Source organism: Schistocerca americana, chromosome 3 (assembly GCF_021461395.2).
Source record: "Schistocerca americana isolate TAMUIC-IGC-003095 chromosome 3, iqSchAmer2.1, whole genome shotgun sequence".
Taxonomy (NCBI): Eukaryota; Metazoa; Arthropoda; class Insecta; order Orthoptera; family Acrididae; genus Schistocerca; species Schistocerca americana.
This window is the reverse complement of record NC_060121.1, coordinates 931,531,376-931,549,281: the sequence shown is the minus strand read 5'-3', so window position 1 is coordinate 931,549,281 and position 17,906 is coordinate 931,531,376. Positions and strand designations below refer to the sequence as shown.

The following is a 17,906-nucleotide window of genomic DNA, read 5'->3' as shown; positions in this document are numbered from 1 at the left end:
ACAAATAACGTTTGTTCAAGTGATTCTGCTTCAGCACCTGTTGATGCTGGTGAAAGTTCTGACGTTTGTACAGCTGAGATGTGTGAAGGAGACACGCCCACCAGTGCATCAAAAAAGAAGTTATCAAACTGTGCAAGTGAAATTACAGATGAAGCTTCTAATGAACAATATGTTTTAGTCGACTTTCCTGTTTTTACTGAGTTTATGAAGAAATGTTTGTGTTGTAATCTTTGTGGAGGTTCTTTTGATATGAACATAACAAAATCTATAGGACTTTCCTGCAAAATTGCTATAGTTTGTGCCAGTTGTGAAAATGAGACCTGTTTTTGGAGCTCTAAAACATGCAGTAGCAATTTGTTTGAGAGTAATATCAGGCTAATGTATGCAATGAGAGCAATTGGTAAAGGACATACTGCTGCTCAAACATTTTGTGCCATAATGAATCTTCCACCTCCACCTGCTAAAATTGACAATTACACTGAAGTGATAGGAGATGCTGTTCAGTCTGTAGCAGATTTATCAATGAAAGCTGCTGCCAGTGAAGCAAAATATATAAATGAAGGAAACCCAGATATCCCTGTTGCTTTTGATGGAACCTGGCAGAAAAGGGGTCACACATCCAAAAATGCTGTTGCTACTGTTACTAGTGTGGACAGCGGTAAAGTTTTGGACTATGAAGTGCTCACTAAACATTGTTACCATTGTGCATCTGGTAAGATAGAAGCAGCTCACATATGTAGCAAGAATTATGAAGGTACGAGTGGAGGCATGGAGGCTGCCGCTGCTGTGAAAATGTTTAGCAGATCAGAAAAAGAACGGGGAGTATTTTACACAAAATTCCTTGGAGATGGGGACTCCAAGGCATACAAAAGTGTTACAGAATCCATGCCATATGTCAATAAGACAATAACTAAACTAGAATGTGTCGGTCATGTTCAGAAACGAATGGGCACTCGTCTAAGGAAACTGAAACAGAATCTGAAGGACAAAATTTTGTCAGATGGTAAAACCATTAGAGGTCGCCTGTCAGATAAAATTATAAATGAATTACAACAATACTATGGTATGGCAATAAGAAATAATGCAAATAATTTGCAGGAAATGAGACAAGCTGTATGGGCCACATATTTACATCGATCATCAACTGATGATAATCCTCAACATTTTGCTTGTCCAGATGGTCCTCAGTCATGGTGCAATTATAGAAAATCTCAAGCTACTGGGGATCCTTATCACCATAAAAATTATATTCCATTGGCTGTTATGGAAGTAATTAAACCAATATATAGAGACTTGGGGCATCCTGATCTTCTGCGAAAATGTCTTCATGGTTGTACCCAGAATCAAAACGAGTCGTTCAACAACCTCATTTGGACTCGTGTACCTAAGAATGTATTTGTTGGGATAAAAACATTGAAATGGGGAGTCAGTGATGCTGTTATTTCATTCAATGATGGTCATATGGGTAGGCTAAAGGTCATGGCAAGGCTCGGCATTGCTCCTGGTATCAACACCATCAGAGGTCTTCAGCTTCTGGACAGCGTGCGAGTAAGGAAGGCTCAGTATGCAGCTGAATTTAATACAAAAAAAGCAAGGGCAGCAAGGAGAAGAAAGCTTCTAGGTGAAGAAGAAGAACTAGAAGATGACCCTGATTACTCTGCTGGACACTTTTGATAATAGAATAAAAGGTATTTGTGAATTTTCATAATAAATTACTTTAATCGCATTTTCTGGCATTTGACATTTTTAGTGTTACATGTACCTTTATCTCATAAACCACTCAACCAACAACATTCAAATTTTCAGAAATGCTGCAAAACAGTTCAAAGAGGCCACTGAACTAGAATCATGACAAGAACTGGCTTATTCTCTGAACTAGGGAAGTTTATGTTATACTTTTTCCAATAAAAAATGGCTTAATGGTAAAAAATTCATAAATACTATACCAACAAAAAGAAAACATTGGTTCTAGTTCAGTGGGCTCACAATATATGCTGAAAACCTCTGCCAGAATTTCAAAGTTCTGAAGATAATAGTTCCAAAGAAAAAGGTACACAAAGTTAGCAAATTTAACATTGGCGAGATAGGGCATTCCAACTCCCCTTAAGGCAATACTAAATTCAACAGAAGAGAAATCAGTTTTTTGTAGTCGGAATTCCACATAGGCATGACCTTTCGGAATGGTCATGTGCGAACGTGGGAATCATAAAAGCAAACAGGCAATACTCAAAGATTTGCAGGGCCTACCAAAATGCATATTTTATAAGTATAGACTCCTTGCAAAGAGACTGTTACACGAGACATGGCATGCACCTTAATAACAAAGGCAAGAAGATTCTGTGCCAAAACATCAGCACGATACTGAAAGCATCTGACAACCAAGAAGTAATTGCTGCTCTTCCAGTTCCTTTCTTGATGCAAGCAGAGCCTGAAGAAATGGTTACTTCTATAGCAGCAGTAGAGGTGGAAGCAGCAATTGTACCTACACACATAAACACTGCAGCAGCAGTACCTACCACACTTCACCTACAGGATTCAACAGCAGCAGAAGATGAAGCAACATCCAAATCTTTACTGTCACCAGTTGCCACAACAATGCCTACAGCAGCAGCAGCAGTACCTATCACACTTCATCAGCAAGATTCAACAGCAACAGAAGAAGAAGCAACCACCTTATCTCCTCAGTCACCAGATGCCACAGCAGTGCCTCCACACACCATAACAGCAGTTCCATCAATTCCTGTAGCAGCAGCCTCATCTACAATATCATCACAAGGAGGGAAGAGTAGGCATACAATAGTAGATGTGCTGCCACTCCAAGTGAACAATTTTTTAGTAAAAGGCAACAAGAGGCAGAAATCCAAAAGATAAGCCCCGTAAAAGGTTTGAAAACCAATCACCATAGTCTTCATTGTGTAAGCAATAAGAGTGTGGATCTTAAAATATGTTACCTTAACATTCAAGGACTGAAAGATAAATAACTTATCATAAATGAGTTTGGTCTTGATAACCAGTTTGATATTTTTTGTCTGAGTGAACACTGGGCTAATGAGAATGAACTTGCAGTTACCAAATTTGACAATTTTAGTATAGTAAATAGCTACTGTAGGAAAGAGCACATTAGAGGTGGTGTGGCAATTTATTCCAACTAGTCACTCAATTGTACAATAACCAAACTAGACCTAAATTCCTTGGGTGATAAACAGTACTTTGAAGTTACAGGTATAATCATTAATAGTCATAAGCTAATAGCAGTATCCATGTACAGATCACCAAAGGGATGTATTAACATATTTTTAGAAAAAATGGACATGCTACTGAGTAAATTGAGTAATATTAAATGGCTACACTATGATATTGCAATAGGAGGTGATTTGAATGCTGATTTTGATGTTACTAAATGTAAGGGTAGTGTTGCAGAACTGGAAAACTTACTAAGACAAAACAATTTACATCATGTCAATAACAGGCCCACAAGAAACAAAGCATGTTTAGATAACATCTTTGTAAACTTCAAGACCACTGAAAACACATGCGAAGTTGTAGTGTTCCCATTCTCTGACCATGACTCCGTGTCTCTAAATTATACAAGTAAAATTCCCCTCAATAGGAGCAGTGCAAACAGACCTGTCCCAACAGTTGTGATTATCAGACCCGTAACTGAGGATAAAATTAACACATTTCATAATTCCCTTGCTGACAGAGACTGGTTTGGCCATTGTAGTGTCGATGGACATTACACATCAAGTAATGACCTGCCAGCCAAAATAATATTTGATAGATTTTTTAATGCATTCTTGACCCTATTTAACCATAGTATTCCCATAAAGAAAATCAAAATAATGGACAGCACCCACAAATCCAGATCTCGAAACAGACAAAATATATGGTACACTAAACAGCTGACAGATCTAAAGAAACAAGTTTTGTTACTGTACAACATATACAATAGTATGAAGTCTGACTATGCCAAATCAGCCTATATGGCATGCAGGAATGAATACAAAAAAGCCATCCTGCAAGCCAAAAGAACCTACAATGCCAACAGCATACATAATTACACCAATAAAATGCAAAACCGCTTGGAAGGTAATTAACAGTGCTGCCACAGATACTAAAAAAGACAAAATTAATATCCCACCTCAAACACTCAAGAGTTTTTTATTAATTCAGTGAAAGAAATAGGAGACGTAATTATCAAACCAGACATTAGTCCATCAGAGTTACTCTGCCAAAATTGGGGTGGACAGTCACTAAATACAAGCATGCTAACTTTCTCTGAAGTATCACCTAGATTTGTACAAGGGGTCATAAAACTACTGAAATCATCTGATAGCTTAGATATATATGGCATATCACGCAACCTGCTAAAAAAAGTGTGTGATTGCATTCTGTAACCTTTAACCCATTGCATAAACAAGTGCTTACTTGAGGGATATTTTCCTGATGAGTTAAAACTGTCCAGGATCATCCCAGTATACAAAAAGGGAGATAAAGACTCTCCATCTAGTTACAGGCCTATTTCAATAGTACCCGCATTCTCCAAGGTGATAGAACAAAGGCTTTGCTCAGGTCTCATTCTGTGACCTAAGCAAGGCCTTCGACTGTGTTGAGCACATGCCGCTACTAGAGAAACTAGAATTCTACAGTATCAAAAGGAAACCGTCTCAGACTGTTAAAAGCTTATCTCAGCAAACGTAAACAGGTAGTGTGTGGTGGTAAGGAAATGTCAAACATAGAAAATGTTCAAGTAGGAGTGCCTCAGGGATCTGTACTGGGCCCCTTCCTGTTTCGGATAATGATCAATGACCTCCCCTTGTTTATTAGATCCACCACTGTATTGTATGCAGATGATACGACTTTTCTTCATAGCAGTTAACGATCTTAATGATCTTAAAACCTGTGCTGAAAATACACTCACACAGCATATTGGCTCAGAGAAAATGGTTTCCTGCTAAATGAAAATAAAACTCAGCAGATAATCTTCACTCTTAGAGACAAGCCACTATCTGATGACCCTAGTTCTGTTAAATTCCTGGGAGTTTGTTTAGATGAAAAGTTATCCTGGGGCCAACATGTAAACTATGTTAGTAGTCAGCTATCTAGAGTAATTTATTTATTAAGACAACTCAGAAATTGTGTACCTGAAACATACATCAGATCATCTTATTTTGCATTTTTCCAAAGTATAATATCCTATGGCATTATCTTGTGGGGTAACTGTAGTCATATACATGACATCCTATTATTGCAGAAGAAAGCCATTAGGATAATTACAAATTCTTCACATAAGGCTCACTGCAAACCCTTATTTACTAAACAAAAAATTATGACAGTAATAAACCTCTATACATACAATGTCTTAATCTTTACAACGAAGAACCTACAAGATGTGAAACGTAGAGAAAATGTACATTGTTACAACACAAGAAGCATCAAACACATATACATGCCTTAACACAGATTATCAAAATCAATAAATAGCTATGAAGTCACAGGGCACAAACTATTTAATAAGCTGCCACATGCTATACAGGATCTTCCTGAACATACATTCAAAGAAAGACTGCATGAATGGTTTATTGCCCACCCGTTCTATGATATCAATGAATCCTTCAACTGTAAAATGCAGTAATCCAACAGATGGCCCACTGTACATTTATTGTAATATAAGCTAAAATATTTCAGTAGTCAATACCTTATCACACTGTATTATAAAATGTACCTTCATTTCACGTTGTCAATTGCTGTAATGGCCTAAAGACAATAAAATCTTTATTATTATTATTGTGTACATGGTTTTTACTGTGATCATAATGTGAGCCATGTGATGCTAGGAAGAAAAGACTACATCTGTGAAAGAAAATGGAATTAAGAGTACATAAGCAGAAGCAGCTGGGGTTGCACAATCTTAAGGAATTATATGCATATATAAATAGCGAATTCTCAAAATTTTGTGAATCATGACCAAAGCACTGTTCTTGCCAATATCAGTGGCACCCATGTTTGTTTGTGTGACTCACACCAGATTTTTAAGTTAAGGGTTGTAGGGTGTAATGTAAAAGAACTAGAGAAGTGTGAAGAATGCATATTACCATAATATAAGCACTGGAGCATTCGTTACAAGCAATCTTGCATTTGCAGCATGTTTCTTACATGGGAAACTTTCCATCGCACCCCCTCACATTTCATGGTAAAATGGCTCAGTTTTGCATTTGCAGCATGTTTCTTACATGGGAAACTTTCCATCGCACCAACTCACATTTCATGGTAAAATGGCTCAGTTGATAGCCCGTCAAAAAATGAACCCAGATCAAGCACGAAAACAGGAAGAAGGTGTACTGAGCTGTGGGAAAAAAAAGCTAAATAGAAACAGTGAATGTTCAAATGATAGGAAGTACAATATAGGGCAGCCGTATACAAATCTCGGTTCATTTGCAACAGCAAGATATAAGGAATGGAGCTATAATGACATTTGATTCTGCACAACTACTTTATTCACAGCTGAAAGGAACTGGCTTTCGAATGGGAACCACAAATGTTCGATGACAAGGTGACAAGTCAACCAAATCCTCCAACGGAAAACACATATGGTATGCCATACACGGCATTAGTAACAATACATGTGTCATACGGTAGGAATCTCTTACCAACACACTTAATTTGTACGCCTGGTAAGTGAGTGAGCTATGCCTCCTTGTTCGATTTAGGTGTTCGAATTAATTTGAATATGATGATTCTCAAGGAAATGATGAAAACATAATAATTTGTCTCATAAGCTGCAAACAAATAAACATAGTTCACACCCATCTGTTTGTTGTTTTTATTTCTGTGAGATGTCTATGTGGCATCTCGCCTGCTCTCACTATTCATTACGTTTACTTGTGACGGTAACATATTCTTACCACATGACTTGCACTCTATAACCAGTGAATAGTATGACAACCGACAAGGTTCCAGACAGAGAAACAGTTCACAATGTTCTGTAAAAAAATAAAATAAATAAATACATAAAAATAAAGGGCACAAGAGAGAGTTGAACACGGGTCGCCCACGTGATGGACCAACACCATGACCACTTAACCATGACGCCATTGCTATTCAATGCTGCCCTATATTGAACGTCTTATCCTTCGACCTTTCATTGTTTCGATATTTTTTTTCACAATTCAGGACACCTTCTTCCTGTTTTCAGTTTTTGACGGGACATCTTACCACAAAATCTGAGGGGGGGAGGGGGAGTGTGTGTGTGCGCGCGATGGTGAGATCCCATTGTTAGGTTCACGTCCCTTCATCCAAGTATGACAAGACTGACTGATTATCTGTTTGGTATGAACTGCATTGATGAAATTACATATAAGTGCTGGATAACAACAGGCAGGGTAGTTCTAGAGACTGTAACAAAATCCACAGATGATTACATTGAGGTGTTTGCATCAAGTTTACAACAGCTCCTACTATACTCATGTATCACCCAGCAGCAGTCACAGTTCTTTAAAATCACTAAATAAGAGCTCAAAGTAAGAGAATTTCTTGTTGTTTGAGGTTCTGTGGGGAATTACTCCTTTACCATTCAGGGTGAAGTTCAGGGATTTCATTAGAACAATCCACACTTTACAATTCACCCGTTTGTTGCTTACCACCGAGACGCAACTACTAATGCAATACACCATGTTTCATATATCATATATGGAAATATCTGATGGCTTCAGCATGATACAGAGAGAGAGAGAGAGAGAGAGAGAGAGAGAGAGAGAGAGAGAGAGAGAGAGAGAGAGAGAGAAAGTTCTTTCAGCACAGTTTCATCAGTTGCTTAAAATGTCACTTTCTAACTCCAAAGTATAATTTATTACTTTTCTGATGGATATGCTCCCCAATGCACAAAAAAAGGGACAGAAAAATTTTCCAAGAATCTGTCTTACCATCACAAAGATTGTGATGTTATAGCAGAATGGCATTTCCCCCCTCCCCACGGGCCTACAGCACATTATAAAGGAAATTGTGATGGGGTTGTAGGGACTGTAAAGAGATTGGTCGCAATTGCCTCAGGTGACCTCATGAAAACCAGATTTTGACACCACAATTATTTCAATGTTGTTGTTGTTGTTGTGGTCTTCAGTCCTGAGACTGGTTTGATGCAGCTCTCCATGCTACTCTATCCTGTGCAAGCTTCTTCATCTCCCAGTACCTACTGCAACCTACATCCTTCTGAATCTGCTTAGTGTATTGATCTCTTGGTCTCCCTCTACGATTTTTACCCTCCACGCTGCCCTCCAATGCTAAATTTGTGATCCCTTGGTGCCTCAAAACATGTCCTACCAACCAATCCCTTCTTCTAGTCAAGTTGTGCCACAAACTTCTCTTCTCCCCAATCCTATTCAATACCTCCTCATTAGTTACGTGATCTACCCACCTTATCTTCAGCATTCTTCTGTAGCACCACATTTCGAAAGCTTCTATTCTCTTCTTGTCCAAACTGGTTATCGTCCATGTTTCACTTCCATACATGGCTACACTCCATACAAATACTTTCAGAAACGACTTCCTGACACTTAAATCTATACTCGATGTAACAAATTTCTCTTCTTCAGAAACGCTTTCCTTGCCATTGCCAGTCTACATTTTATATCCTCTCTACTTCGACCCTCATCAGTTATTTTGCTCCCTAAATAGCAAAACTCCTTTACTACTTTAAGTGTCTCATTTCCTAATCTAATCCCCTCAGCATCACCCGATTTAATTTGACTACATTCCATTATCCTCGTTTTGCTTTTGTTGATGTTCATCTTATATCCTCCTTTCAAGACACTGTCCATTCCGTTCAACTGCTCCTCCAAGTCCTTTGCTGTCTCTGACAGAATTACAATGTCATCGGCGAACCTCAAAGTTTTTACTTCTTCTCCATGAATTTTAATACCTACTCCGAATTTTTCTTTTGTTTCCTTTACTGCTTGCTCAATATACAGATTGAATAACATCGGGGAGAGGCTACAACCCTGTCTCACTCCTTTCCCAACCACTGCTTCCCTTTCATGCCCCTCGACTCTTATAACTGCCATCTGGTTTCTGTACAAATTATAAATAGCCTTTCGCTCCCTGTATTTTACCCCTGCCACCTTCAGAATTTGAAAGAGAGTATTCCAGTTAACGTTGTCAAAAGCTTTCTCTAAGTCTACAAATGCTAGAAACGTAGGTTTGCCTTTTCTTAATCTTTCTTCTAAGATAAGTCTTAAGGTTAGTATTGCCTCACGTGTTCCAACATTTCTACAGAATCCAAACTGATCTTCCCCGAGGTCCGCTTCTACCAGTTTTTCCATTCATCTATAAAGAATTCGCGTTAGTACTTTGCAGCTGTGACGTATTAAACTGATAGTTCTGTAATTTTCACATCTGTCAACACCTGCTTTCTTTGGGATTGGAATTATTATATTCTTCTTGAAGTCTGTGGGTATTGCGCCTGTCTCATACATCTTGCTCACCAGACGGTAGAGTTTTGTCATGACTGGCTCTCCCAAGGCCATCAGTAGTTCTAATGGAATGTTGTCTACTCCCGGGGCCTTGTTTCGACTCAGGTCTTTCAGCGCTCTGTCAAACTCTTCACGCAGTATCATCTCTCCCATTTCTTCTTCATCTACATCCTCTTCCATTTCCATAACATTGTCCTCAAGTACATCGCCCTTGTATAAACCCTCTATATACTCCTTCCACCTTTCTGCCTTCCCTTCTTTGCTTAGAACTGGTTTGCCATCTGAGCTCTTGATATTCATACAAGTGGTTCTCTTCTCTCCAAAGGTCTCTTTAATTTTCCTGTAGGCAGTATCTATCTTACCCCTAGTGAGATAAGCCTCTACATCCCTACATTTGTCCTCTAGCCATCCCTGCTTAGCCATTTTGCACTTCCTGTCGATCTCATTTTTGAGACGTTTGTATTCCTTTTTGCCTGCTTCATTTGCTGCATTTTTATATTTTCTCCTTTCGTCAATTAAATCCAATATTTCTTCTGTTACCCAAGGATTTCTACTAGCTCTCGTCATTTTACCTATTTGATCCTCTGCTGCCTTCACTACTTCATCCCTCAAAGCTACCCATTCTTCTTCTACTGTATTTCTTTCCCCCATTCCTGTCAATTTTTCCCTTATGCTCTCCCTGAAACTCTCTACAACCTCTGGTTCTTTCAGTTTATCCAGGTCCCATCTCCTTCAATTCCCGCCTTTTTGCAGTTTCTTCAGTTTCTATCTGCAGTTCATAACCAATAGATTGTGGTCAGAATCCACATCTGCCCCTGGAAATGTCTTACAATTTAAAACCTGGTTCCTAAATCTCTGTCTTACCATTATGTAATCTATCTGATACCTTTTAGTATCTCCAGGATTCTTCCAGGTATACAACCTTCTTTCATGATTCTTGAACCAAGTGTTAGCTATGATTAAGTTATGCTCTGTGCAAAATTCTACAAGGCGGCTTCCTCTTTCATTTCTTCCCCCCAATCCATATTCACCTACTATGTTTCCTTCTCTCCCTTTTCCTACTGACGAATTCCAGTCACCCATGACTATTAAATTTTCGTTTCCCTTCACTACCTGAATAATTTCTTTTATCTTGTCATACATTTCATCAATTTCATCATCATCTGCAGAGCTAGTTGGCATATAAACTTGTACTACTGTAGTAGGCATGGGCTTTGTGTCTATCTTGGCCACAATAATGGGTTCACTATGCTGTTTGTAGTAGCTAACCCGCACACCTATTTTTTTTATTCATTATTAAACCTACTCCTGCATTACCCCTATTTGATTTTGTATTTATAACCCTGTAATCACCTGACCAAAAGTCTTGTTCCTCCTGCCACCGAACTTCACTAATACCCACTATATCTAACTTTAACCTATCCATTTCCCTTTTTAAATTTTCTAACCTACCTGCCTGATTAAGGGATCTGACATTCCACGCTCCGATCCGTAGAACGCCAATTTTCTTTCTCCTGATAACGACGTCCTCTTCAGTAGTCCCCACCCGGAGATCCGAATGGGGGACTATTTTACCTCCGGAATATTTTACCCAAGAGGACGCCATCATCATTTAATCATACAGTAAAGCTGCATGTCCTCGGGAAAAATTACGGCTGTAGTTTCCCCTTGCTTTCAGCTGTTCGCAGTACCAGCACAGCTAGGCCGTTTTGGTTATTGTTACAAGGCCAGATCAGTCAATTATCCAGGCTGTTGCCCCTGCAACTACTGAAAAGGCTGCTGCCCCTCTTCAGGAACCACACGTTTGTCTGGCCTCTCAACAGATACCCCTCCGTTGTGGTTGCACCTACGGTACGGCCATCTGTATCGCTGAGGCACGCAAGCCTCCGCACCAACGGCAAGGTCCATGGTTCATGGTTCAATGGTGCAATGAAAATATTCCTTCATGGGTCTTCGACTATACATTTAGATCTCATCACAATGAAGGCATTGCCAAGGTGACATAGCATTTCAAGAATAAATGACTATCCCAGATACCCAGAAGCTTCACTGTGTAATACCTATTAACAAAGGTACAGTAAAAACAGATATACAGTCTGCCTGTATCATATCTATAGGACATTAACAATTTAACTGGGCACGCGTGAACTGAGATTTTACCTTGTTTTATTAGCTTTTCAGTCATGCTACATTGTAAATGGTTCATAATACCACTAAAATATTACAGAACCAAATTTTTGTATTACATTACTTATGAATTGCACTTTTTAATAATTTGTGTTTCATATTCATGTGCTGCCTTCTATATTTCGATGTGTACTGATGCTGACAAAATAAACTTTTGGGCATGAGGACAATACAGTGATTCCACCCGTCTGCTTTGACCCATGAAGTTATCAAGATGGTGGACACTCTTATTCCCAGTGTATACAATATGGCAACCACAAAGTCATTAACAATCCCGAAGTCACTAAATACTACCATGTACAAAAATATTTTAACAGTGCACAGAATTTCACTTCACCAATAAACTGAAGCTAATCGGGTGTAAAGTAGAGGCTCTTGGGTGGGGACAGTAAGAATGGCACCATTATACAACAAACAATACCGAAAAAGAATGAACACAAAATTCTCGAAAATAAACAGAACAAAAAACACAAAAAAATCTGCAATAGAATATTACGTTTGACCTATATAGCTCAATGGAAAATGATACAAGGCACTTCCACCTGCTCCCCCCCCCCCCCCCCCTCCCCGTTCCCATTCTCACAAACACACACCCGAAAACTAAAATAACCATTACTGAAACCCACTGAAAACATTGTCGTGTACACTTGTACTTGGTTTGAGAAGCAGATACTCGGTTCATTATCATAATTTACACAAACTGTTGATACCTCACATATTCCACCAAGCAAGCATATAACTGAAGGACTTTAACTGCATAGGCTATATTCACGCCCATAGCAGCAACCAACCAGTGACTTGTAAACTTTGTTGTGACATCCACAGTTAGTACCAAATAAAACTCCAAAAATAACAAATTTAAAACCATAAAAACACGTAGAACTAACAAGTTCAAAACCAAACTTAAATTGGTAGCCAATAACTAACGACACCACCAAGGCAACTAAAAAACAAGCTCCCACAACATCGAGTAATACGCAGCACTAAGGTCAATACCACATTAACATCACTTACAAACAATTTAGAAACAAATACCACACACTAGAATGTGTCACTGATTACTCCAACAAGCCCATTGCAAACACAATCCATTTTTAACACACTGCACCTCAATGACACATACAACACAAAACAGTTATGTCACAGGTCAAAGCAGATGGGTGGAATCGGACACTTCCATTAACCCATTTTGAGATATTTAAGGTCAAAGGTTAAGGTCAATGACGTTGAACATAAAAATTCTTATAAATCCACAGTGTTGTATATGAATATAAAGCTCTACTCAATAGCTTTTCAGTAACCCAAGTTTCACTGCAATATCTTGATTAGTACCAGATTATAGTCATATATGTTGAGACAGATGCATGCAAATTTCACACAACTTCCAAACTTTGCAGACCTATATATTTCTTCACAACTGTCATATACCTCTCTAGATTGGTCGTTCTCCATCTCTTATCTGGATCACTGTATGCACAAAATCTGATATAAATCTGAGATGGTCAGGTTGAAAAATTTCACTTTCCTGCTTTGAACTGACATGGAATTACCCACAAAGATTAATCGTCATCCTCATGGGCCATCTCCATCCCTCTATTAGCCTGATAATGATGTCCCATTCCCTCACATTCTATGTAAAGTTGGTATCACCACAGCAACTGGCTGTGCTTACTCTCTACACAAAGAGTCTTCAAAGTTGGTGGAAGAAAAGTTATTTTTAATGTGCATCTTAAAAAGTGTCTTGCCACGTATAATTCAAAATAAACTTTCACACAGACTGCACTATCAGTATCTTCTGCAGTGTTGACATAGTATTGAATTTTGAAACAGTTTTCCCTATAGTGTTGACATAGTCAAGTACCATAAACAAAGCCTTGTGTGTCATTGCACTAAGTTAATTCAGGTATGACAGATGTTGTCATTGTTATGTTCATATACTGTATAGTATAAGTGTACATTTTATAACTTCGTTTTATATTACAATTTTTGTTGCAATTGTATAATGCTGTACTCATTTATGTTAATGGCAAAATGGAAGTGTTCTCAATATTCACAATTGTTTTCATGCCATTAATTTTTTAAAACTGATTGTTTGTAATGAAACTTTACTGTTTGCAAATCACTTTCTACATTTGTCAATGATTTTCTAATGGGAGCAAGTGCTCAATTTTTATATTTAACAATAAACTAAAATAAAATTAATCTGCAATATATTATACGATCAATTCTTAATTTTTTCATAAGGCAGATGTCATGAACGATATTCAGGTAAAAAACTGTCAACTTACTTTTTTTTCATTTACAAACTGCCGCCAATTTTCAAATTTTCACAGTATGGTTTTAAGGAAAGCATTGCACCATATTTTCTACAATTACTACCAACATAAAAAACAATCAAAATTGGCAAAAGTTCATGAAATTAACAACAAAAGCAGTACGCAAAATCTCAGTTCTCAATATGATAATGGGATCATGGTCTGGATAACTGGACATGGAATTACTATTTTTTTAACTGAGTCCACCTTAAAATATTAGCAATTATTAAGACGACATCGATACTACGTGGGTGTAATTATATTCCACGATTTTGTAAAAAAAAAAAAATTTGGGGAGCTCATGAACCCACCATACCAGTAGTGCAACAATAACTTCACGATAACAACCTAAGTGTAATTATCGCTCAAAAAAGCCAAACTGTACTTCTAATGACACTTATAAGCATCAACGTAGAAAATATCACAGGTTTTGTAGCTATTTTCCTCAAAACTTAAACTGATGAAATAAAAATTTTTTGCACCAGTCTAACTAGCCTGGAAATCCGAAAAATAGTGTAATGTTTCGGTGTGCAGTCAATTGCAACACGAAGTCTGGAACAAACAATGGCCAAAGTCAGTGCTTTCATTATTTGTTCCTACTGTTAAATAAAAACAAGATACTAAAAACTTGTAAACTGCAAATATGGGTGTTTGTTTGCTATTAAGGAGGATACTGTTGACAGCACACACACACACACACACACTCTCTCTCTCTCTCTCTCTCACACACACACACACACACACACAGAACCAAATTTACCTTCAAAAACTCTGGATTGCTCTGCTTTGTACTCAACAGATAATACAAAAATGCTATCCCCGTTGTTCCAGTATAAATGGAGTAATCATTCTGGTCGACAGAAGCCAACTTTGCCACTAATTTGGCAAGTAAAGAATTTGTTGCCGAGTGCAGTTTGTCGAGTAACTGGGGGTGAATCTGAAACAGTCAAAAATTGTTTCCACTATTCTTTTTATACAAGGGAGAGTAACGTTTGGAACAAATGCACATAAAAGACAAAACATGCACCTCCCCATTTAATACAATTTTCGTAGTAGTTTCCCTATGAGCAACGTAATCCTCATACGGATTTTCAAAATAACGTACGTCATCCATCGCACAAACTGTCAACAACAAACACAACACAAACACAAGAATCTCACTCTTCAATGAACTAAATCGATAATTCGTTGCCATAGCAACGTAATACCAACATTGAACAAAACATTTCTCTAGACAAAGCTAACATTTTACCGCTGATGAAGTCTATTATATAATATTTAACTTGGATGTTTAGACGAAGGTGTTGTAGAAGTTTGCTCCCTAACCGAATAATTACTGTGTATCGCGATGTTTCTGCACCAGCGGTTTTCTGCTAGAGAGAACAAGCTGTAACCTACATCCCGCCCACCAGATTCGGAACTCTAATGTATGAAACAGATCCCTACATCCGGTTACCTTACAAATGAGTTACGGGCACCAGCACATGATAGTTGTTCAAAAGATGTAGTTTTTTATGGAATGTAAATCTTTGGGATCTTGTTCACATACTCTCCAAGGATGTTCCTGAAAAATTGTTTTTGGGACATTTATTTTATTTAATATAGCATGTTTGTCACTTGTGTCTGGATTTGCTGAGATCTTACTGATTTGACGTTCACCTTTTTCGTATCACTTATCGCAATTTAGTTCTGTTAATTAGAATCTCAGTTTTTAGTGACCCTATGTATGCACCTTGGACAGTTAACTGTGTTCATTGGAGCTGTCCATCACATGCACACACACGTGGGGCTGACACTTATCAAACTCAGATTCATGAGAGGACTAGTCGCCACCTTGCTAAAATGGCGACCTTGCCAAGATATTTTAGTCAGATATGTAATTAGAAATTTCTTTGGTCAACTTAGTTTTAAATATTCTACAGAGGAGAGTCCTTGTCATGGTCTCTGCCAAAAGGTGAGACATAATGGGACAAGTTTAACAGGTCAAATTTGACAGGAGAACCTTATTCATCGAAGTATAATCTTCCAGCAGCTATATTTAGAAATTTGAGCAATGGAGGAAGTGTTTGCATGGGTGAACACAAAATCCAAATGAATGTTTCCATAGCTTGATTTAGAATCGCCTAGCAACAGCTCTGTTTGTAGGTATGCAGATATTAAAGACAGGAGTTCATTATGCTGTTCTCAGTTAGGACTGTGAAAATGTTGCCAAACGTTGGGTATTAAAAAAATTAGGGGTTATTCCTGGGGAGAATGTGGTCTCATGTCTTCGTCATCCTGATAACTGTAGAATGCAAATTGCTGAAAGATCTGTAACAGTAATGGTAAAAAAGTGGGAGGCAGTTGACGAGATGTTGCAAAACAAAGCTCAAGTACACACTAGAGGCAGCAGAAGACAAAACACATGCCTCATGCCCTTTTTAATCATCTGTAAGTGTTCCAACTCATCTTATTTTCTTTAAACGTGATTTCCCAGATATAGCATTTTTTACTACAAAAGGTCCATTTTCTGAAGAATTATTCAAGATAATTTAGTATGCATGAAGATAACGATCATCTTCAGCTATGGAACCCCAAATATGTGAAGTTTTGTATTATTTTCTTCTAAATGAAATTATAAATGGGGAAAATGTGTCAAAATTTGGAACCTACAAAAAAAGCAACTTAAATAACATTCTTTAGGTTCAGTATAATGCACAGCATGTGATTAATGTATGGTAGAAATTTAATTGCTGTATGTTCAATGGCCTTCTCACATATGGGACAAAGGTTTGGTGTAAAATTAATACGGACCAGATAAGGAAATATGCTTCAAGTGTTGGTCCCCTTAATGTGTTAAATATTTGACATTAAGCATACAAGCGACATTAACTTTAGAAATGGTTTGAAATTATGTTTAAAGTTTGATAGAAGTAGCTAGGTGTTTTTATAGTATAGTACGGGTAATATGTTCTCTGTTTCAAGCAAAAATAAAAACGATATAGCATCTCAGTTGTTATGACATCATATACTCTGAACTATGTGCTGTACAATGATATAGTTTTGCAGGTACAGTGAGTTGTAGGTACTGTGGGTACAGTCTGCAAAAATGTACCAAATAGAGTTAGTAGTAAACATGTAATAAACTAAAATGTCATGCCTGATGCTGAAGTTTTACCGCATGAACAGCAAGACTGTAGTAAGCAATAAACTTTTTTTCATACATCATTTTGTGGGGGGATGTCAGCAGGAATAAGTTTCATAAGGGTTGGAAATTATGTGTGAAGTTTTTAGGAAGCTGCTAAGTGCTGTCATTCCCATATACTTGATGAATATGTTCTGGGTAATTTGTGTACCATGAGTAACTACACCTCAATATACACTCCTGGATATTGAAATAAGAACCGTGAATTCATTGTCCCAGGAAGGGGAAACTTTATTGACACATTCCTGGGGTAAGATACATCACATGATCACACTGACAGAACCACAGGCGCATAGACACAGGCAACAGAGCATGCACACTGTCGGCACTAGTACAGTGTATATCCACCTTTCGCAGCAATGCAGGCTGCTATTCTCCCATGGAGACGATCGTAGAGATGCTGGATGTAGTCCTGTGGAACGGCTTGCCATGCCATTTCCACCTGGCGCCTCAGTTGGACCAGCGTTCGTGCTGGACGTGCAGACCGCGTGAGACGACGCTTCATCCAGTCCCAAACATGCTCAATGGGGGACAGATCCGGAGATCTTGCTGGCCAGGGTAGTTGACTTACACCTTCTAGAGCACGTTGGGTGGCACGGGATACATGCGGACGTGCATTGTCCTGTTGGAACAGCAAGTTCCCTTGCCAGTCTAGGAATGGTAGAATGATGGGTTCGATGACGGTTTGGATGTACCGTGCACTATTCAGTGTCCCCTCGACGATCACCAGTGGTGTACGGCCAGTGTAGGAGA

General features: G+C 38.2%; 1 protein-coding gene across 1 annotated transcript in view; it reads right to left on the bottom strand.

Annotated features, from left to right (window-relative positions):
- Nucleotides 1-15,165, bottom strand: part of LOC124606810 (lanC-like protein 2) — a 144,033-nt gene extending 128,868 nt beyond the window's left edge. The window contains exons 1-2 of the mRNA XM_047138878.1: nt 14,997-15,165; nt 14,730-14,906 (exon numbers count right to left, since the gene is read on the bottom strand). Coding sequence (XP_046994834.1) covers nt 14,730-14,906; nt 14,997-15,164 — 345 coding nt within the window. The 5' untranslated portion in view covers nt 15,165. The remainder of the gene's footprint in view (nt 1-14,729; nt 14,907-14,996) is intronic.
- Nucleotides 15,166-17,906: the final 2,741 nt, after the last annotated feature.